Raw genomic sequence first — 24,112 nt, 5'->3', positions numbered from 1 at the left:
ACATGTTGTGTCACTTCTGCCACATTCTATTCATCTTGGCAGCCACAAAGGCTCACCCAATATCAGGAAGAAGCGAAATATAGACTCTACCTTTAGTTGAGGATATGGCTAGTTTCTGGAGAGCATAAGGGCAAATAAAATCTGCCACACATAGTCAGTTGGGGATAGGGCTGGGACTTGAACCCAGGTCTGTGTGAACTGATACCATGCCCTTGACACTGTGCCACAGAATTCTGTGAAGTTGAGGACCAAGGCCTGCCTCAAGTGCAATAGGATTTAGCTGCTAAATATGATAAGTGGGCTAGTGAGCAGAAAGAGCCAAACTTAGAGGCAGAGGGTTTTGGATTTGGGGGCTCCCCAAGGCACAGTGCAGGTTGACGGTATTAGGAGATGAGAGCCATTTTGCATTCTGGAGCATGAAGGAGTCACTTGAAAACATACCAAGGCAATCAGACTTATATTTCTTGAGCACGGGGTTCTGAGAGTTTCATAAAATAAAAGTAAGTAAATAAAACAAAACAGCAAGTCACATCCATGCTAATAGAACTTACCAACTAGATTATTAGAAGGACAGATCATCTAGTATTAAAAATAATAATAACAAGAAATATTGTCTGACTTTTCCTCATAAGAAAACCCCAGATGTCTAATAGCTGACAAAGTATTTCACTGAAATGAGGCAAATTCTAGAATTATATATAACATTGGCATGAGATACTATGGGAAGTGGAACTAGCAAGGACAACTTGAGCCAAGCAAGCCCTGCGGCATTTCAACATTTTCCCTTCTCTTCTCTGACTTTCTTGTTTTCTTTCTTTCTTTCCCTTTTGTTTCAAAGCTCAGGGTAAATAGCATATTTATAGGTTTAGAAGCCAGAGTTATTGTTGACTCCGGGAGGATAATCATGTTCTCAGCAGTAGATGTGCTCTCCACAGGGCACCATGTGTGGAGAGCAAAGAGCAGTGGGCCAAGAGGGCCAAGGCCAGGAGAGGGAGAATGTCCATGAAAGGAATAAGAGGGCCACAGGCAGGTCTGCTGCATAATTTGTGCAGCCTACAAATTATTTTTAAAAAACATTATAAAAATAATACTTTGTGTTCAAAAAATAAGAATTTCAAGATAGCAACAGAGGAGCATTAAGCCAAGTGTGGGGCCCACGTGACTGCACAGATTGCTGCCATGTGACAGGCACCAGGTGACAAGGGAGACTGCAGAGGGCTGAGTTTTAAGAAGAAGGGAGAATCCAAAGTTCCAGCTACATGAGACACATCCTGGGGTCTCCAGGAGGCTTTCAGGGATTCTAAGAGATCACAACTATTTTCAAAGTGATATCAGGGTGGTGTGCTTCCCGCTCAGGGGCTGGCATTTCCTGGGTGAAACTGCTGGTGGTTAGGACAAACCCAGGCAATGGTACATACGTTACTAGTAGTTATGTGTGTGTAGAAAAGAAAAGAGCCAGTCTCAGTTATTAATGTCCTCGAGGAAGCAGTAAAAATTATACAATGTAATGAAATCTCAACCTTTGCTTGCATGTCTTTTAAACATTCTGGCTGATGAGTGGGAAATGCACATAAGCTCTCTGGCTGCACTCCAAAGTGCCGTGGTTGTGGAAGGCGGAGCGGTGGGGCAGGTCTGCCAGCGGAGCCTGCTGCCTCCTGCACAGAACACAGTGTTTGCTTGAAAGAGCAAATGGCAGACACACTGTGCTTACAGACATTTCCTGGAAAATAGACGGAATGAACATGTCCATTTCTAAGATAGAAACTGATAGTATTTGTTGCCAATGGTAAAATGCAAGCTTTCAAGAGAAAATTACAATTTTGGAAAATAGGTATCCACCACCATGAGCTTGACAGCTCCCCTATACTTAAACTTTTTTGATGACATTATTTTTAATATTAATAAATGAGTTTTCGTTTTTACATTTTATAATAAAATGCATAGGATTGAGAGATCTGCATAACTCAATGAAACACTATTTTCCAAATGACAAAGCCTTATGTTACAAAAACCATTCGTGGGTTAAAGATCCATGTAAAGTTCAAAGTTTTAGTGGAACAGAAAAAAATTCATTGATATGGATTCAAGTTCCACATATCAATCATTTGAGAAACTACTACTGCTTTCAGTATGGTATTAAAGAAGAATTCCTACAGCTATCTGAAAATGCTATTAAAATGCTGCTCCCTTTTATAATGGCATATCTGTGTGAGGACAGATTTTCTTCATCTACCTCAACCAAATACCAACAGATTGAATTCAGAAGCCAACTTCTATTAAGCCAGACATTAAAGATTTTGTAAAGATGTAAAACAATGGCACTTTTCCCACTAAATTTCTTGTTTTCAGAAAATATAGTTTTTATATTAGAATGTTATTTAACAAGTAACATGTTTATTATTATTCTAATATTTAAACAAATGAAGAAATAAATATTTAAAAATTTTTCAGCATTAACTTATAATACATTAAATACCGATAGCTATAATCCACATTTTAAAAAGCTCTTGGAATCTTCAACGATCTCTAAAAGCATAAAAGGTTCTGAGACTAAAAAGTTTGAGAACTGCTATCTTAAATAAATCTCCATTAGCCACTTCAGTTCACAAAATTCAGGTCTTTATAGGTGCAAAGACTGAAGCCAAGAAAAGAGCCAACTGACTTACCCAAGGTCGTACGTGGTGAAGGAGAGACAGCAATGAGTCTAGAACCACAGTCTCTGCTGTAATGTGCTACATAGCTAAGCTTTTTTTTTTTTTTTTCTTTCTCCCCCTCCAGGACTTTCTTCAGAGTGCCAATTAGAAAATTTTGAGATCCTCAAGCCATAAAAAGGGAGGGATATCACTCTCCCTCAACATGCATTCATTTAAACAGGAACTGAATACTAAGTTTCAGGCTCCTGTGCCTGCTGCTGTTGAAGGCAAAATAAGTAAAACATAGCCCATGTCTCAGGGGGAGCTAAGCTTACCATACAGAGGGAGAGATCCCTTGAAAGGCAATATATTATATCCTATTGGATATATTATAAATTATCCAACACGTAACATGTAGCATATAATCATGCAACCTATATAATTACATTATGCTACTATTGATAGTATCACATGTAGTATGATATGTGTTATATATGGCATGATATTGTATAATAACTTGTATGCACTTTACCTAGGGAACAGGAAGTACTTGGGGTCATAGCTGGCAATTGTGTGCAAAGCAGAATCATGAACTTGGGAAGTTTGGCTTTTTGGTACTTCCCCACTTGCATTCGATTCCTATGGTTGCTGTAACCAATTACCATAAACTCTGTGGCTTAGAACAGCAGAAATTTATTCTCTCGCAGTCCTGGAGGCTAGAAGTTCGAAATCAAGGTGTCAGCAGGGCCAAGCTCTCTCTCTGAAGCCTCTAGGGAAGAATCCTTCCTTGTCTTTTCTAGCTTTTGGCATCTGCCACCAATCCATGGTGTCCCTTGAATTTATACACATCACTCCAATCTTTGCCTCCATCTTCACATGACCTTCACCCCTGTATGTCTGTGCCCAAATTTCCCTCTTCTTGTAAGGACACCAGTCGTATCTAGAGGCCACTCTAATCCAATATGACCACATCTTAAACTTGATTTCATCTGCAAAGACCCTATTTCCAAAAAAGGTCTGGATGAGCATGAATTTGGGGGAACACAAGTCAATCTAGTATATCTCTTTTATGCCTCTCTAGTTCCCATTGCTTAGAACCCCTTTGGACCAAAGTCCATCTGGATTTTCCCTTACTTTTCAGGGTATGGGGTCCCATGGAACCCTACCTGGTTCTTTGCTGTTGATGTTTTGAGTGGTCACCACAAGCTTGCCACATGGAACCCATGAGTTTAACAAATGGTTTATCAGGGCCACAGTGCTGATGATGTCTGAAGGGGAACAGAAGAGGATGAGAGGAGAATGCCAGGACAGTAAAGGTTAATGGGAAGACCCTCACATACCTGTATTTCCATTGGCCTTTTGGCAGTTTTTGTTTACTAGACCCAGAATCATAATTTAAGACATAATGAAAATGCGGGGAGCTGTGAGACTCCACACCCCACACCTCTGGCAGGTTTGGAGGCACATGGACTGGAGGGTGGGATATCTGCATACAGTTCAACACTGTCACCTCCCAGCACAGGTCACGTGACCTAAGGAGCACATGTTACCTGGCTGAGCCCTCAGGTTGGACCTCAGGCAAGGGGGCTAAGAGCACTAGGTCTCGAGTCAGACCACCTGTGTTCAATCCTGGCTTCACCACAGTGGGACCCCTAGGCCAGTTATTTCACCTCTCTGTGCCTCAGTTTCCACATCTGTAAGGGGTAGTATTATCCCAATTCACAGGCTTCTCATGAGGAATAAATGAGTTAGTAATATATGTAAATCACTTAGAACAAAGCCAGACAACTAATATTATTATTATATTATTAGTTATATATATTAATATTATATGAATTTTTTGTCCAGTCAATAAGAATTCCAATATTATACTAATTCCTCCTTCAATTCCATTATCCTCCCACCACCACCATCACCAGAGGAAAAACAGGTAACAGTATGTGGATATGGCTTTCGTTTTTATTTCTGCTTTTTTTTTCCCTCGTGGTACTGACATCATAAACTCGAGTTAGCGCCAAGCCCGTTTTAAACTGATAGCTGCCTGTCTGAATGTGCTTTATCAGTAACTTTAGCTCTGTGGGCAGGTGTGATGCCCCCATTGTGCCCTTCCATCTTTCCCACTTTCTGCCTCAGATACTCAGGGATGGGTCTGTTTCCAGCACTGGGAAAAGTGAGAACTGAATAGGCTGTGGAGCTCCTGGTGTAGTTAAGAAGGAGGTAAAATAACCGTAATTTCATAGCAATTACCACAACCACCAATGTCAAAGGCTCTAGGTTTCCATTATAAACCTGAGCCTCTGCTGGGAGCTATTTGCAAGGCAGAAATCAGCACACAATTAGGCTCTACTGTATGAAAGAAGGCATCGCTGCCTCCACATCTGAATGCCCGCAGCAAAACAAATCTCAAGGGGGAAAATAACATGTTGAGCTTTGGGGGAAGGCATTTTTTTCTCCCTCTCTTTTGGGGGAGGGGATTCTGGATGTTGGTTGAATTGCTTGCAGCTTTGCCAGCAAGCCTGGGGAGCTTCGCTACTCATGCCCTCTCTGTCAGTGGAGTCTCATGCCACCACCACCTGATAACACCAAGGTTTCCAGGGCAGCCACTCTCAGAGACTACAGTGAGTGGGTATTTTTTCCCCCAAGTACCATGTTGGGGGCCAGTAAGCAACTCGATGGAAATAAATTATTCAGAGACCAGTCGCCCAACATTTTCATTTGTTTTTGTGTGTTTGCTTGAAATAAATTCTTTATAAAATTCATGGCTGTGCATCCCACTCAGAAGTGCAGTGAAGATAGACTTATCTTTTAGACATAAGATAAACCCCGATATTTTGAGGAGGATAAAGAGAAGTGGAAATAAAATGGGAGAAGAATGTGGGCACTCAATAATTCTGTCTGTTATTGTTACATGTGTTCACAGCCCACCCCACAGAAGGCCATAAGCTCCTTGAAGAAATGCATTTTTTAATCTCCTGAGTAATTTTCTCCAGTGCCTGGCACATAATCAATACTCAACATACATTTGTTGCATAAAAGGATAATTTAACTAATGAATGGTTTTTTGACACTGAAAGCCAAATACTAGTCAGATCTAAGAGGTGTATTGATTAAAGCTTTGAGCCTTCTGACGGGTCTAAATACAAGGAGCTGAGATCAAAGTCAGAGGCATTTGTACTGGTGACATCCTCATGGAGCAAGAACCAAAGGGTGGAAGAGAATAAAATACAGAGAAACATATTTTGGCTAGATATAGCCAAACTTAAGCATTTCTAGTTGTTAGAGCGGTCCCCAGAATGGACTGCTTTGAGAGACTTATACTACGGGTCAGTGGAGATATTCACGTATGGAATAGATGAATTACTGGGAGTGTAGAAGTTGGTGTTTCGGCATGATTTGTGTTAGACTCCATGACGTTGGACGTCTCTTTTTGCCCTGAGATGCTAGGGTTCTTTGGTTTCATAAAGTTATGATTCTTCAAAACCACTATGCTACAAACTCAGTTTGGTTCAGCAGATATTTATTGAGCCCTTACATGGTGCCAGACATCACCCTGCATAAACATTGGAAAGACAGAGATGAATGATGTAGGGCTACTGCCCATTGAAGTTAGGCTGGTACATGGTTTTAGGAAGGTCTCCTCAGACTGGTGATCAGGTGTCATCAACTCATGTTCCTTCTTGCTAATGTGCACATGCTGACTCAGGACTCTGGTTTTCTTCTTTCCAGGCTGGAATCGATGGGGAAAGCATCGGCAACTGTCCTTTCTCTCAGCGTCTCTTTATGATCCTTTGGCTGAAAGGAGTCGTGTTCAATGTCACCACTGTGGATCTGAAAAGGTAAAGGACACTGTATGAATGAAGAATATGTTTAGCTGCAGGGAACAAAAAACCTACCACAAGGGATGGTAAAAGCCTTCCTGTGGCTCCTAGCAGCCTCCTGCCTGCACCTCATCATGCAGAAATGGGTCTCAGGGCACACCCCTAGTTACCAGGGAGGCTGCAGGAGCGAGAGCTCACTTGGGGTGAGCACTTCACTGCCCTGATTAGCGAGTTTCAATTAGCACCAACATCTAAAACTACAGGAGTTAGCCATCCCTGTAATACTATCATCTACTGTACTGTACTGTTATCCACGGACCCCAGCAGGACTTCAGGTGTGAGAGTCCCAGTCTTCAGGGAGTTGAGATCTAGACCATACCCATGCTATATTCCCATCCTTAGAAGTCCATAGTGTGAGAGTTCTGGATTATAGGCCTGGATGGAGAATTACTAGTGTTCTGCTTTCAAAGTGCAGTTTAATGACTATTAACAGTAGCAGGCATCATTCGACATCAGGAGCCACACTCTTCACCGTTACAGAATGTATTGTTTCCTCTCTTCCGCCTGCCCTTTGGATGTGGAATAGCTCGGGGCTCACTCCTGAGCATTTATCTTCTGCCTCTACCTTCTTCCCTTGTGAGCTTGGCAAAGTCCCGATTGCTTTCATGTAAATTATTCTATTCCCAGAGTCCTGCTATCATCTGGATATTTCCACTTGGATGCTCTATTATTACTTTATTAGCACCGCACTCTCCCGAGTGAGCCACGGGCCGGCCCTCTATTATTACTTTAAAATCTATGTGTCTAAAATTGTATCCATCTTTTTTCCTTTGAGGTGGGCTCTCCTTCTGAACTCCCTTGTTCTTCATTTCCTAGGCACTGAAACGTTTCCAGTTCCTTTCTTTTGCCCCCATTGTCAACTGGTGGCCAGGTCCAGTGCACTCTCCCACTGGACCATCTCCTACCTCCACGTGCTCTTTTCCCTTCTCAAAGCCCACACCTGGCTCAAGTCTCACCACTGCCACTCTGACTGTTTCTTATTCTCTAAACTGGTTTTCATCCTTCCAGGTGCTCTCTCTCTTTATCTCTCTATCTATTCTATATATTATTCTAAGGTTATTCTTCCTAAAATAGTGCTTTAATTAGGTGGCTCTCCTATTCAGAAAACCTTTGATGCTTCCAATTGTCCATGGAATAAATGCATCTGAAGCCCTCTGTATTAGTCCATTTTCTGTCACTGATAACAGAATACCTGAAACTGGGTAATTTATAAAGAAATGAAATTTATTTCTTACAGTTTGGGAGGCTGGAAAGTCCAAGGTGCAGGGAACACATCTACTGAGGGCCTTCTTCTTGGTGGGGACTCTCTACAGAGTCCCATGGAGATGGAGGCACTCACATGGGGAGGATTGCAAGAGTGCTTTTATGTGTTCTCCTTATAAAGCCACAAGTCTGCACTCATGATAATCCATTAAAGAATAGATCCATTCATGAGGGCAGGGCCCTCATGACCTAATCACCTCCTGAAGGCTCCAACTTTCAACACTGCCACATTGGGGATTGCTGTGGATTAAATGTCTCTCCAAAACTCACTGAAGCTTAATCTCCTTTGTAATAGTGTTAAAAGGGTGGGAAATCCAATTATGTTATTTGAAAGGTGGGGCCTTTAGGAGGTAGTTAGGTTGTGAGGACTGTGCCCCTGTGAATGGGTTGATCCATTCTTGGAGTAATGGGCATGGCTCTGATGGCTCTGTAAGGAGACTAAGTGAGGTTGGCTCTCTTGTTCAGCCCATTTCTCTCACCATGTGACACCCTGCATCACTGTGGAGGGTCACCATCAAGATCAAGGACCTCACCAGATGCAACCCCTGAACCATGGACTTCCCAGCCTCCAAAACTGTAAGAAATAAATTTCATTTCTTTATACATTACCCAGTTTCAAGTATGCTGTTATAAGCAACAGAGATGGGCTAATACAGGGATCAATCTTCCACTTGAGCTTGGGGGAACATTCAAACCACGGCACCCTCTTTAGTCTTTCCTTGGTTCTTCCCAACTCTGCACCATGACCTGAATACTTCTGCCAGGCTGGCCTACTTTCTGCTGGTCTTTTTCCTTCTGGCCTCCAGCCCTTGACTAGGATGCTTCCTCTTTCTGAACAGGCTCTCTCCTCCTTCTTGTCTTTATATATTGTCCCACACCCAGATTCAGCTCATCCCCAGCCCCCCTGGGAGGCCTCCCCACTCCCACCCCACCACTCTCAGGAGCTACCTATCCACCCACCCTCCCTCTGTACTCACCTGGCACCTATTGTCTGTGCCGCCTTGAGCCATTACTTAGCATTTCAGCCAGCTACGGTATAGATAGTCCTAATCTTTTACAACTGGTGAGTGCTTACCCATAAAAAAAACCATATAACGTATGATCCTGTAAAGGAGGCCTTATTTCTTCACTTTCTGTAAGAAAATGGAGGAAGACACGTTTAAATGACTTGCCCAAGGTGCCCAAGTAGAAACTGGAGGGGCTGCTACTAAAAACTCAGTCTCCTTGGTTCAAATACTGTGCTCTTCATAACATAGTTAAGGAGTTTGTTTTGCCTTTCAAATGAGACCTTAAATACCTGGAGGACAAGCTGGGATCATGTTTTAAATTTCTTTGTATCTTCCATAGCAACCAGCTCTTCACAGGCCCTCAACTAATAGTTGTCAAATAAACGAACATGTACCCACTATGCAATTAGTGTCTTCAATAACTTAAAAGACCAAGAGACTTTCATACAGTTTGAATGAATAGCTTCCTTCAGTGGGGAATCAGAGGTTTCAGGGTTATTGTAAGAGTGGACTTGTGTGTTTGGCTGAAGATCAGCCAAAACTGGGAGAGGGAGCCACCCCAGCATTCTTCAGGTGCTTAGGTCACTCTCTCATGTTATCACATCTGGTCCCGCCAACACCCCTTTGAGGTAGACCAGGCAAGTATCACCACTCCGGTTTTATAGATAAGAAAAATTTCTTACTGCCAATAATATGTATACACAAACCCATATTAACTTCTAAGGAAACTGATTTCTTATCCAGGCACTGCCATTTGTTGGCTGAGTGACCTTGAGCTTTTCCGTGCCTCAGCTTCCTCATCTCTACAATGGAAACAGTGCCTTCTTAACCAGTAGGGTTGTTGTGAGGATTAGGGAGGCAGCCATGGAAAGCATTTGAATGCAGTATTGTACCTGGCTCAGAGCAAGAACTCCGTACCTGTTGGCTATTCTTAACATCATCCCTGCCTCATGGAGCTGGCAATCCAGTCAGGAAATCAAGACCAATACACATTAGATGATTTGTAAATTAGACCTGGCAATATGTAATTCAATGCTAGTGATACAAATTCAACTATAAATGCTGAAAGGGGGACAACAAAGAGAGAGCGAGAGCTGCCACTGACCAGCATCCCACTGGCCAAGCCCAGCTGAGCTTCGGCAACCCTGGGCAGTACTTCCCAAGGGTGCCAGACTCCAGTGTCCATGGTGCTCTAGAGTCCCGGGAGAAAACCCACCACCATCACCACAGCGATAACAACAAAGTTTTGTATCTTTAAGCCACAGAGAGGTAACTGCTAAAAAAATAAAATCAGTAGAGATTTCCCCTTCCAGCTGAGAACACAAGCATTGCTGCCTTGTGTGAGCTCTAACTAAACAGGAGCAAGTAAAGAATGTCCTTTCATTGCCTAAAATGAGGGACACACACAAAGTAAACAAAGGTACTAAGTAAATTGGATTTTAAAAATACTTTCCGTCTCAGTCGTCTGAGTCCAGTGCCCCAGAGCACAGCTGGAGAGTGTGTGTATGGGAGTAGCACCGTGATTGAAATTCCTCTCTCCCCTCCCAAACTGATTACGCCAGGAATTTGTTTCATTACTGACTTCTCTACCCCCATTGTTTACTTTTTTTTACAGTTCCTCCATCGAATGTTTTCCACTCCCAACTCCCACAAGAAATGCTGCATTCTCAGAGAGAGTATTTGGGGTGAATCTGATGTTCCAGCCCTGCCCGTGAACACACATCTCCATGATTATTTCCCCTCTTCCTTACGCTTTTCTTAGGGCAAGCCTCTCCCTCTGCATTTCCCCCAATCTTCCAACCCTCCTCCCCCCCCCCCCACTTTGCTCCACCCCTGCTCTTGCATTCTGACCAGCTGGAGCCATCATGGAAGCACAGTCTTGGGCTTTAACAGGACCCAGGTCAAACACGAGGTCTCTTTCCCTCCTGCTGCACTTGCAGGACATCCCCTCCCACGGGTGTCAGTCCACTCAGCACGCACCAGGAGCACCACTTAGCATTGCTGTGGGCTGAGGACAGAAAGTTCAACCAGTAGTGTTCATTCATTTGATCAGATGTGTGTTCCAGGATCTCACCTTTCTCTTCATCATCTAGGACTTTTTGTACGGATAATTTAGGACTTTTGGATCTCCTCTTCCCCCAGAGGAAAGGAAAAGCACTGTTGCTTGGTTTATCTTAGGTTTTTTCCTGTGTCTGACCCAGAATCCTACAGGCACAACAAGAAGCCTTCTCTCTTTTTAGGAACTGAATTTGCTGCCTATTATACATATGCTTCATCTAGAAGATCCTATTGGTCCCAGCGAAACTTGCTCTAAAAAGAAATAACTTTCATAAGCAAGTGCTGTATTTAATTGAGTCCCACTAGAAAATAGAAGATATGTTTACTTAGAAAATAAATTGTTTATAATTTAAGGTAACACTTAAGTACCCTTGTAATTTTTAAAGTTATGACTCATTAAAAAAAATTGTGACTTATTTCTGACTCATAGGAGATTTTCAATTTATGCATGTTGAACAGAATTTTAAAATATTTCAAGAAAAATAACTACTTTCGCATAAAACCAGAACCATAATAGTTACATTTTAAGAATAATAGTGAATGCTTGAATTAAGTTACAAAGTGAAAACACTGCAAAAGGTAGAATAAGGTTGAGAACTGACACTCCAGCAGTAGAGTTGCCTGCTGGCTCTCCCCATATTGAATTGTAAGCCAGAAGCTTTTGGAATTGGATTGAAGTTTCAAACCAATCTTCAATTTTTAATTTTGCAGCTAAAATAACCTCTTCCTAAATTAAAAATGTATGTTTTACTTATGTAGCCATCAAATACATGTATCTACAGAGGGCCCCTATATGCTGGGCACAGTTCTAGGTTCTCTCCCTCATGGATCTTGCATTGTAAGGCCCTCTCAGGTATCTTTTTACCTAGTAACAGTAGGTGCTTGATGCAGAATCCCTGGTGATAGCCTATCCAGTTTTTGTTTAGCAATAATATTGAACTTGGGTCTGTCAGACGTAAATCCATGAGGTTTCATGGAGACTTATAGTGTGTCCATGTTAGAAACTTAGCAATAAAAAGACTTGAAAACATTGTCTCCACTTAATATTTTTGTTTTCAACCTAGTAGTTTGCTTATTTTCATGGATATTCGAAGACTGTACCAGATTGTATAGACCAAAAAAGCACTCTGATGAGTCTGGCAAAGACTGACCACTGTTAGATATTAGTTGCTCCCTCATGTAAACCAACACCTACATCTTGCTCTCTCTGCAGAAAGCCTGCTGACCTGCACAATCTAGCCCCTGGCACCCATCCGCCCTTCCTGACCTTCAACGGGGACGTGAAGACAGACGTCAATAAAATCGAGGAGTTCTTGGAGGAGACCTTGACCCCAGAAAAGTAATGAACTGCTTCTTTCTGGAGCTAATGGAAAGGCAGGGTCCATGTTAGAACTGGAAGAGCATAAAAGCGTCAATTTTCATGAAGGCAGATTTCCAAAGGAGCCTCATCGATACTGAGCATAGGGCCCTCTTTTCAAACAGAGGGTCTAACCCCCCCCCCCCCGGGCTGCCAGTCTCAGAAGGGCTCCACTAAATCCATGTGAGAGTAGTTATCACCCGTGAAGTGGAGCCAGTCACTGCCTCCTAAACAGAGTGATTTCAGGAGCATGGGAAAGGTTACCACCCTCCCTCACCCTGGCTTGTCCCCTTCTCTGCAGTTCACTTTGCCTTGAAGACCTCCAAGTGTGGGATGAGAGTTGAAAGGCTAATTAAATGGAAATAAGCCAGGAAAGGGTAACCCGATGACTTAGCACCACACTGAGAGTCATAAATCTGACCAAGTCTGGTCTGATCCCACAATGAGAAAACTGACCAAAAGCCACTTCTCTTCTGAAAACAGGTATGGGGAGGGGACAGACCAGAAGGCTATAAGATCTTGTTGGGTAGATGAGATGCTATTGATGGAAAAAAGAAGTGAAGAGAAAAGGGAGGGATTCTAAAATTTACCAGAAGCTAGACTTGTTCATTATAGAATATTGTAATCAGAGATTAAAACAATCACATTTTTAAAAAAAAAACCTATAAAAATAATATTATACATAGAGAAAAGCATGGACTTTATCCTGTAGGGCAGCCACTGAAAGGTTTTAAGCAAAAGAGTTGGACAGTGACTTTTAAGACTTACTTTGGGGGTTGGAGGAGGGAAGGAGGGTAGAGGAAGGTAGAGCTGGAAGTAGAGAAATCAGGTAGGGGGACCCAATGGTGACAGTCCAGGAAAGACAAGAAGGAAGGACTGAGCCAAGACAGTGGCAGTAACATGGGAGGCGGGGCGGGGGGGAGAGGAGTAGGAAGGATTCAGGACACAGTAGGTAAAATCAGTGGGATTTAACTACTAAAAATCACCATCTTGCATTTATTTTAAAGATTTATTTCTTTACCAACACTTACATAGCTCTCATTTTGTGCCAGACACTGTTTATAGCATTTAACTAATATGACTTGTTTCATCCTTTATAACAGCCCTAGGAGCTGGGTGCTACCGTTATCCTCATTTTGTAGTTGGGGAATGGAGAGATTGAGTAACTTGTCCAAAATTGCACACCTAGTAAATCATAATTAAAAATTTAAAACTCTCAGTCATCCTCTGATTAAGCCTCTGATTAATCACACATTCTAAAAAAGTACTCTCCATCATCCATATTAGGACAGTTTATTTTCACAGTGAGGGTGGAAAGCTGCCTCAAGCCCATTGGAAGCAGCTGAGTGGAGACTTTAAACAAATGCATTAATTAAATCAACGGGGCAGCCCCACATATAACACCCAGCTCAGCTGTTGCCAGAAGCCACACACATCTCTCAACAGGATACTAGCCAGACACTACTGGAAGGGCCCTGAGGGGGCCCAGACTCCATCCCTTCCACTGGGACTTAACCTTATTGCTAGCTCTGGTTTGAAATCCCACATGAAAAAAATAAATGCTGTTTTCAGTAACTAGGTACAGTTTAGACTTTGCCTGGGAGACCCAGAGAGGAAAGTCTATGGTGAAGTTAACATCTTCCCTTTTAGAAGTAATACTTGCACTCGGGAGTAATAGCTTCCATCGAGATCTTTAGGAATGGAAAACTGAAGCAGCAAGGAGCAGCGTCCCACATGGTCTTTTGACTGGACTGTGTGGGGCTGTGGTCCACTCCTAGCTCTGCTAGTGCTGTGCTGTGACCTCCTGAGCCAGGCCCCTCTGTGCTCTCAGCCGCAGTTCTCTCCTCCATGAAAGGATGACCCCCAGAGCCCTTCCTGCTCTCTGATTCTTCACACTCATTTTAGCCAGGTCCTCCAGCTCCCCCACCCCAATTCGGCTATGCCTTTCCTGGGCTGTTCCTCTAACTCAAGGGTCCCCAATCTGCATCCACAATGAGACCGTGGGGGCCCAGACACCCCTGGAATTAGATGCCCCATATGAACATTCTTCCAGAGGAGGGTCATCCTCAGATTCATCATTTCATCAGATCTTTTAAAGTTTCCTTGCTCCAACTAGGGCTAGGCAGTGTTGGATGCGGACACTCCCTCCTCTCTACCCTCTCCACCCACCTTACCTGTTCTGGGCTCTGATTCCTCTGGTCCAAGTCCTTTTCTGGACCACAGTTGTAGTATATATGAGGTTTTACAAAGTGCATTCCTGCCATGTTGTGACCCAACAATCCAGCATTCCCAGGTAGCAGAATCTCAAAACTGTTAAAATGCACATCTCCAGAGGCTGCCAAGGTGGGGATCCTAGTGATGAGATCATCAACCATTCTGGGGCCTCCCAGGAGTGTCCCTTAGATGCCTTTGTAGCCATCAGACTGGGGCAGGTGCCATAATTACCTCCTGGTAAAGGTTGCCAAGACAGTGCCTGGGTCCCACGTAGAGAGACCCGCTGGTCTGCAGCCCAAGCTAGCTCCCACTGACTGGGCTCGGAGGTGGGGTGGCCCAGGTTCTGAGGCCCAGAGCAGTGCAGCTTGGCCTTCTGGTTCTCTAGGGGGCAGCAAAGCCCCCATAACTGCTCACCAAGTGTCTGTCTGCCATGTGTTTCTCATCACACTGCTGTTTGTAAAAGCTTCCAGAAAGCCAAGACATTGTGGGCGCCTTTTTTCCCCTTAGCTTTATTTTTTAAAGTAGAAAACCACATACAAACTCCAACAATTTTTTTTTTTAAATCACATTTGATTCCACAGAGCATTTGGTGTCAAAATAAGGAATCTAGGAAGTCTCAAGTAGTTTTTCAATGAGACTAACATCCATCTCTTTACTTAGACTGACCTAGTTAGTGCTCAATAAGAAAGTATTGGAATTAGTGCGGGGATTATTGCTGGACATGCTGGCCCTGGCCTTTTGTTGCTGTGGAAGGACCAGAGTTTCTAGGATTCAGAACTGAGAATCAGGAGGCCTAACTCTGGCCACCTCTCCATCAGTTTTGTGCAACCTTGGGCAAACCTCCCTCCCTCTCAGACCCTCCTTGTTTTCTCATCTCTAGAATGAGAGGGTGAAACTATATTGTCTCCAAGATGCCTTTGAGCCCAAGTTCTATCATCTCATGAGTTTGTCAAATGCTCTCCCAAGAATGCTTTAAGTATTTAACAGGGCTCAAAACACTGATGGAATTGGAAGGCACTTTGAATTTTTTATTTTTTATAACTTATAGAGATACCTCACAATAGTAGAAAGAAAGCATGTTCTTTTGACCCTCTGGAAAGTAGAGAAACAGCTTCCATACCTTCCACAGGTTAGCATGGGTGCCTGAGAGTGAGGGCTTTGGAGTCAGAGTGACTTGGGTTTGAATCCATCCCACTAGGTTGTGCTATGCTACAGTAACAAGCCACAAAATCTCGGTGGTTTAACAGAATATGGGTTTATTTCTCACTCGAGCAAAGACTGAGTGGGTAGCGTGGCTGTTTTCCATCTTGTAGCTTTTGGAATCCATGTCCTCCAAGGCTCCTTCAGCAGAGAAAGAGCAAGAAGAAGGATCATGCAAAGTATTTTTAAGGACCAGGGCTGTGGGTGGTTACATCATTTCCCCACCCATCCCACTGGCCAGAATCTGGTCACATGACCCCAACCTAACATACACTAGCTGGGAAATGCAGCACGCTTAATATTTACTGAATATGAGTAGTATCTGCAACAGGCAGATTACTTAAAAACTCTCTAATGTTTATTTCTCCTATCCATGAAAAGAGGATCATAATGTCAATCTTACAGGGCTACTCAGCCTAGTGCCTGACATAGAGTAAGAGCTCATTAAACGGAAGCTCAGAGTTATAAAGAGAAGTTAGTGCCTAGTTTGTGGCTGTCTCCCAGGTGAAATCCTAAAGATGGCTGATGACACCTTAGGTCTTAAAACCACAGATCCTAAGGGATGTCTTTTTATGAGTAAGCCAGGCATCTTCCACCTCCAAGATCTTTTGCTTAGATAGCAGAGATGAGACAAACAAGCACATAAACCTGCTTCTCAAGTGAGGGTTTGGAGAAGTGAGGAAGCAGGAATAATGGAGAAGGGAGAGAGAGGAAGTCCATCCACTTTTCAGCTCATTAGAAAAAGGAGGGTCAATACTCAAGGTGCTAGAGAGACACCCAGAACCAGCAAAGGTCACTCAATTAGGATGGCCTCTTTTTTTCTCCTGTGTATCCCCAAAACCAAGCACAAGGCCTGGCCCTTGGAGGTACTTATTAATGCATGTTTGAATTTCATTTTATTTTCACATGTCACAAAATAGTATCTTTGTTTTGATTTTTTTCAACCATTTAAAAATGTAAAAACCATTATATGCCTTGAGGGTTGTATACAAGCAGGGATCCTGGGCACAGTTTGCTGATCCCCGAGTTAGAGAAATTCATCATCTCTTTGACTGCCATCAGACCACATCACATATTTCAAAACACTTCTATGAATGAAACACAGTTTGCTAGCTTTTCAGAGAAATGTAATGTACTCTGCAGTCTACTTATTTGCATATTCAAAATATGGTATACATACAAAGCTAAAATGAATGTGCTTTCATGCTGTAGAGTAGCCTCCACATGTCTAGCTACTGAAATCTGCAAGACTAAGATCTTGGAGATATACTTCCCACAGGAACAAACTTCAAATGGGACATTAGGCGATACAGTAAAGTCTCTATAAATCATAGTGCTTAGGAAATAGCATGACTCTGCCTTGGTCCCCATGAATACACAGTCCTTTGTCGACTATGTTTTGCCCTCCCTGATTGTGAAGAAGTGGTCAGATTACTGGACATTTGATCAAATTATGACATGGAGCGAAACAAAACAACAAACCCATACAAATTGTCCACTGAAATGCATTTTCCAAGCCTTTCTTTCTTTATGTTATCAAGGTGAAACAAAGAGCACTTGGTGTTTATTAATAATAATTTAAGTCTATTAATTCTAACAGTATGCTAGATTCTATGTGAGAAGGCCAAAATAAGGAGAGATGACATTAAATCCCCACGTCTTGGCAGATTACTCAGCATCTTGCAGGAAACCTTACTTCTTGCCCCCAGTCACAGCAGTTGAATTTGATAATTCCAGTATACCCACAGACATGTGCATGTGCACAGAATATGTGCACAGCGCTCCCTCCTGGTGGCTAGATACAGCTCATTTTCTGCACCCAGCCTAGCCTGAGGGCTTTGTGGCTTTGAGAGTAAACAGCAGAGTTGATGAGAGGCCACAGAACAGGGAACTTAGAGACAAGCTTCCAAACTGAAACTGCCTGACTTGGAATCCTGGCTCTGCCCCGTGACCTTAGGCCAGTTGCTTAACCTTTCTGTGCCTCAGTTTCCTCACATGGGAAATGAAGCTAATAATAGTACCAATAGAATTCCTGTGAGGAATACGTGGGGAATACACGTAAAGGGATTAGAACTGTGCCTGGCACATCATTGGCATCCAATGCAAGTTAGCTTTTCATGTTATCAGAGAAGCAGCATGATCGAGTGGGAAGGACATTGCTCCAGAGCCAGGAAGCCAGGTTGTTTTGTCTCTCCACTTTCTATTAGACATGCACTGTTAAATCATCATTTAACTTCTCAGGTCTCCAATTACCTTACCTGAAAAATGAGGACAATAATGCCTTCCTTGTCTGCCTGAAGGCAGAGAGCTGGACCCAATACATTTCTGAGGACCCTTCCAATGGCAGTATCTCTGAAATTGAACAGCCACCTAACATGATCCAACAGTGGACAGTACTAGCTAATGGGCCAGTCAAGGAGCAAAGAAATGAAAAAAGAACAAATAATTTCTAAAGGCTTTTTAGTTCAAATTATTTAAAACATTAAAACAAACAAAAAAGAAGTATCTTGCTTCTTAAATATAAAGCAACCAAACAACTCAGTCACCAGCTATTTACCCAGAGATCAAAAAGGTTCACATTAACTGAGAATAATGACAACCAGGCAATTGTCCCCCCGTCTCCTCTTATCCCTGCCTGGTCATACACATAAAATGTTTGTGAAACAATGCTTTTTTTTAAAATTTAGAATTGCTCGTTTTGGTGGTGCTAATGGGTCCAAGCCATGGGGTCCCACACAAACAAGTTTACCTCATTCGGTATTAAGGCCGATAGTCCCAACCCCAGCCTGCCTCTTGTGTTCTTCTGGCTTCAAAATGAAAGACTGTGCAAGGGAGAGAGGGGCTGGATCCCAGCAGCTCTATCTCCATGCCTGGAAGTAAAACAATTGAAAACACATGTCCTGCTGATGTATCCTGATAGTTTCCACATCCTATTACTGCATGCAAATAATAAGCGTGTGAAGGGCATTTCAGAATAGGAGAGGGCCATGGGTATCCTTCCTTCAGAGAAATGGTTTGGAGGCCTCAGTTCTAAGATACCTGGCATCTCCCTGTTCCCAGAACTAGCTTTGTGCAGCTGGGATTATAATCTCAGGCCTGACAGTGGATAGCTATTTTATGTAGGCAGGGGAAATGTCAGGGACCTTACGTGACACAGAGGCAAGCTCAGTCAGAATTTGGAGTAGAGCCTTTTCACTGGTGCATCATTGTTGGTGGCCCCAGGAAGAGGACGCAGCCTGGGCCCTCCAAACAGCATTCTGGTCCCTTGTCCACCAGACAGCATCACCCCAGGCCACTCTCAGCATCTCACTGGCCTCTGGTTTCCTCTGTAGGTGCATTAGGACTGAGAGTGCCCACCCTCCCAATAGGATGGGTATAAGAACCCTAAAATATTTGTAGATCCAGCTAGAGAGGGAAGCATTGCTCATCGGGATGAGAATAGGCTCATCCTTAAAGGAGCTCCAAGTCTTACTGATTCACAGAACCATCTGCGTCTTCCATTCCAGGTACCCCAGACTGGCTGCAAAACACCGGGAATCCAACACAGCAGGCATCGACATTTTCTCCAAGTTTTCTGCCTACATCAAAAACACCAAGCAGCAAAACAATGCAGGTAAGTGACTACCTTCCACCAAGAGCCTCTGGCAGGGTCTCTTTCCTGCCCAGGATTATCTTCGGTTTGCCCATGGGCATGTCAGATAGGCCAGAGAAGCATCTGGATCCAAAACTGCTTGTTAATCGCCCACCCCATGTGCTCCTTGCCACAGGGGAGGAGCTTGCAGATCCTGCTGCCTGGGTAGTGCAGGAGAGAAGGCCAGTTGGTCTTATTGCTGAATTGCAGGGAGGGATGTGGCTGCCTTCTGAGGTTATCTTATTGCACGACATAATGCACTGCACGGAAGGGTCCTTACTCTCGTTCATCTGTCCCACATTCACAGCCCTGCCCACATTGACATTGAAACAACACATTCCCACTTCCTTCTGGTTCCTGCATGGGAAGCAAAAGATCTCCAAAGGTTGTGCAGTGGGCCACGACAGGAGTAGCTCAGTCACCACTGTGGCAAATGCTGCAGACAGATGCCCTGCTCTGCACTCTCCCATGCTGCAAGTACAGAGGGTGCTGGGGAAGCCACTTCTTGATGTCTGGCTCATTCTCCGCCAGGCCCTTCATTTCTAGCATTGGCTACAGAGCTCAGGGCTTGGTCCCCTAGTGGTGCCTTCTCAGAGGGCTTTGAGCCCCTAGTTTAAGCTGACAGCACTTTGGGTCCCTCAATTGGAATTGTCATTTAAGGATTAGTGAAAGCCACTTGAATGGAACCATCCAATTGAGCATGTATGTGTACCACTTGAAGAAGGGCGTCAGGCCTGTGAGGACAGGAGGCTGGATGGCAGTGTGCCCTTGCCCTCAGACTGGGAGAATGACCCAGGCTTACACACTGGACCTCTGGAGCACAGAGCAAGAAAGCCAAGCAGAAGTGCTTCATGAATCTTTGTGAATGAACGAGTAAGTAACACACAGTGGACCGAATCAAGGTTGTACATGCTAGATGCCCCAGGAGCTCAGAGGAGAAAGGCATCTCTATGGACCAAGGTGTCCAGGAAAGGCAGCCACGCATGAGGTGAAAGAGAAGAAATTTTGGTGAGAACAGAGGTGGTGCCGTGGGAAGCAAATGATTTAGTAAGTTACCAAGGACCTGGATTGTGCCACGCACAGAACTAGATTCTGGGGGTTCTAAGAAGAAAAGTATTCTTTTCCAAGTCTCCATTGCCTGGATGATGCTGGAGGAAAGGCCTCAATTCACAAAAAAGTCACATAACAAGACAGGAGATAAATGATGACTTAACATAAGGGAGCAAAGAGCTGATGAACTGCCCAATGAAAGGACAAAATAATTTCTGTCAAAAGTGTTCAGAGCAGAAGAATTTACCTTAGGGTCTTTGAGGAAGTTTCTTGAAGGAGTTACAAGTGGGTCATAAAGATTAAGAAGGAATCAGTTGGCTGAGATTACAGAGTGGAGGATTCAGGGAAGGTGAGAAAAAGCGAGGGACAGAGACCAGGAAAAGGGGTCAGACGGAGCATGCAGTGCTGGCCTGGGAGGCTTGGAATTTGTCTTGTGGGCAATTGCCATTAGAGGTGCATGTGGAGGTACTATAAGGAGAGTGGCCTTTTGGGGACAAGAAGAAGCACGTGAAAAAAAAAAAAAGCTTCAACTGCTATTTGGACCCTGAGTGGGTTGAGTAGTGTCTCCCAAAACTGATGTCTTCCGAGGACCTTAGAATGTGACATTATTTGGAAACAGGGTCTTTGCAGATGTAATTAGCTAAGGATCTCGAGATAAGATCATCCTGGCTTTAGTGCGATCCCTATGTCTAGCGACTGATATCCTTATAAGAAGAGGAGAGGACACACAGAGACACAGGGGAGAAGGCCATGTAAAGACAGAGGCAGAAACTGGAGCGATGTTGCCACAAGCCAAGGAATGCTTGGCTTTCCAGAAGCTGGCAGAGGCAAGGAAGGACCACCAATGACACCTTGATTCCAGAACAGTAAGGGGAAAATCTCTGTTATTGTAAGCCACCAGTTTGTGGTACTTTGTTGTGGCAGCCCTTGGAAATTAATGCAGCCCTGCAGAGTCATCACGGGAGACAGCAGTTATTGCCACTTTCCCAGCTGAGGACAGAGAGGCGACGGAGAGGACCAGTGACTTGCCCTACACGGGAGCAGAGCTGGCTCTCCAATGCTGGTTTTCAGACTCCACATCCAGCATCCTTTCCTCTCAGCCACAAATATCTCCTTTCATACTTGTCAAAGCGCCTTCAGAAAGATTATCTCATTTGAGCCTTCCAGACTTTTTAAATTATAAATGGTATTTACATATTACCCATATTTACAGTTCTCCTATCCCCAAAGCCAAAGCAACATTTCCACCAAATACCGTGTATCAATTTCTTATAAACTCAATACTCTCCAATTTTCATTGTTTCCCCTTCTTCTGTTTCAGCCTGTTTTTCTCTGTAATGGGTTTTGCCCTTGTGACTCCTTCTTCCCCTAACTCATTTGTGAATTTCAAAGCTCTGGCATTTCTGATTTCCCGAAGAGCCTGTCCTCTAGATGTGCTGTTTTCCTTGCCTTTGTTTCAACAAAACACCACATGGTCCTTCACTTGGATCTATAACTTGCCCACTCTCCTCCTTTCCTCTTTACTTTTCCTTCTTCCTTGTGGTCAACTGGGTCCAAAAGCTCTTCACGTCAGCAAGCCAGAGGCCAAGGCTCCTGTGGGGTGGGGCCTGTCCTCCTGCAGAGGGCAGCATGGCTCTGTGCTGGGGTCCCACACAGCCACTTGCATGGGAGGCAGTCCACACAGAGCTCTGTGGCCAGCAGCCTTTCCCAGAGCTCTGCAAGAGAATCATTATTCGACCCCAGGCTTCCCTCAGCCTGCCTTCCTGTACTACTTTGCCATTTTTCTCTCTGGATCTTTAGTTCTGCATCTACATCTCCAGTGTCCTTTCTTGAGACAGTCCCTCTTGTGTTTTCAGTTTTTTTTTTTTTTTTTTCCGTCTTGAGCAGAGCCTTCCCTCCTCACCATCTTGCCACTAATGTCCCCAGTCCCCATACGCACTGGGCCATGGCTGTGATCCTTTCCTGCCCTCTCAAGATGAAAGCATGAGAAAAGCCAACACTAACATGGTTTTATGTGGTAGTTCATCTCTCCACTCCCATGATGGCCACAGGGATCGTCATTCAAAATTTCCCTGTTATTTCACAAAGCCTCAAATTCCCCAGCTACCAGAATGCAGACCCCATCCATGGGATCCACCCCCAGCTAGTAGTCAAGAGAATTGTCCATTAGTGTGTTTATCAGTCGTTCATTTACTTACTCAATAAACACAGATTGCATGGAGTGGTGACAAGTCTAAGCTGATGTTTAAAGGGCATCTCTTCTGTGCCAGGCAGTGCACTAGGTTCTAGAGTTGCCAGGATGGATGAGGCAAAGTCATTGCCCTCGATGAACTAACCATCCCCAGGGGGCTGTAAAACATGCGAACGTGCATGCCAGTACTTCTCGCTGTACAACTTTGCCCGAGAGACTTTTTCTGTCTGAGCCTGTTTCGCATCTGTGAAGTGGACTGGATAATACCTTCAGTTCCAATAAGGCAATTTATAGCACAACCATGGTTTGTAATGCACATTCACTTATTTGATGTCAGTGCATGGATACCCTTTAGCACAGTGCCTGGCACACAGTAAATGCTCATTAAATGTTAATTTAGATTATTGTCATACCACAAAAATGGGACAAACATGAATATTGGCATCAGAAACTGCTGCTTCAGTTCTTGTTCCCCTCCCCCCAACCAGCACTTCCAAATCTTGCCCCCATTTAGTCTCTTTTCTACTTTTTAAACTCTGTTTCCCACTTCCTCGGGGTGTGTTCCTCTGCTCCAAAGTACGCATCAGTGAGTGTCCATGTCTGGCGCTGACCCTCATGGCTTCAGCATCGTCACATTTCTCTTCATCTCCTGTCCCCCACATCGTAGTTTTGTGCTGTGTTTTGTGGCCCATCACAGCACTGCCTCCATAATTGCCAGATTCAGGCCTCCTTGGTCTTCTGGGGCTGGATTCCACCTCCAAGCCCCTACCCTCCCCCTTTTTGAAACTTGCTCTTCACTTCACTAGATGTAGCCTGGATTTTCTCATGACCAGGTCACAAGACCCCACATTTAGTCAAGTGCTCCATGGGCAGGTCACTTGAGATCTCCCATTCCCACCCCTGGTTTGGGGGAGAAATACAAAGACTATGTTTCTGGACATGCTGTGTTTTCTGTGGCTCAGAGGCAGGCGACTGTGGGGTTCAACTTGCAGTCTCTGAAGCTACTACCTGGGTTCAGACCTAGCTTTGCCTCTTGTTGGCCTTGCAGCATGGGGCAAGTTACTGCAACGTGGCATGCCTCAGTTTCTCCATCTGTAAAATGGGAGTGTAACTGTACATACCTCATAGACACGCTTGCAATAATGTTCAAAGGTGAGCTGTTCTGAGCTGTTATCTGAAGTAGACAGTTGTGCCTCAGCAGACAGGTATGGGATGAAAATGTAGTTTGAGGGGTAATACATATTCAGACAATTGAGCCCATGAGTCAGAGAAGCAGAATGCTGAAGACAACACCCAAGGACCACCCGCATTATGGGAGGGCAGAAGGAGGAGTCCAGGAGGAAAGAGGGAGGAGGGGAGAACAGGGGAGGGACACAAAGATGGGGAAGGAAAGCTCTAAATAAAACAGTAAAAGAGTGATCTCTGGTATAAAACGTGGCACAGAAGGTCACGGGAGACTTCTGCGTGCCGTGTGTATTAGCTCCCTGGAAGTGTCTTTGGGCATCCTCGTCTGGCTGCTTTTCTCATGTGCACCAGCCCTTTACTAGGCTACTTACCATAATCAGGTTCTTCACAACCACGGAGAGCCCAGGCCAATCAAAGAAGCACGGGCCCTTCTCCCTGGGAAGGG

General features: G+C 44.1%; 1 protein-coding gene across 2 annotated transcripts in view; it reads left to right on the top strand.

Annotated features, from left to right (window-relative positions):
• Positions 1-24,112, top strand: part of CLIC5 (chloride intracellular channel 5) — a 157,800-nt gene that overhangs the window by 104,063 nt on the left and 29,625 nt on the right. For both annotated transcript variants that reach the window (XM_063096460.1, XM_063096461.1), the window contains exons 2-4: positions 6,360-6,469; positions 12,053-12,178; positions 19,117-19,223. In XM_063096460.1, coding sequence (XP_062952530.1) covers positions 6,360-6,469; positions 12,053-12,178; positions 19,117-19,223 — 343 coding nt within the window. The remainder of the gene's footprint in view (positions 1-6,359; positions 6,470-12,052; positions 12,179-19,116; positions 19,224-24,112) is intronic.

Source organism: Cynocephalus volans, chromosome 5 (genome assembly GCF_027409185.1).
Source record: "Cynocephalus volans isolate mCynVol1 chromosome 5, mCynVol1.pri, whole genome shotgun sequence".
In the NCBI taxonomy this organism is placed as follows: domain Eukaryota; kingdom Metazoa; phylum Chordata; class Mammalia; order Dermoptera; family Cynocephalidae; genus Cynocephalus; species Cynocephalus volans.
Note: the sequence above shows the minus strand (reverse complement) of the source record. Positions and strands in the feature narration are given on the sequence as shown.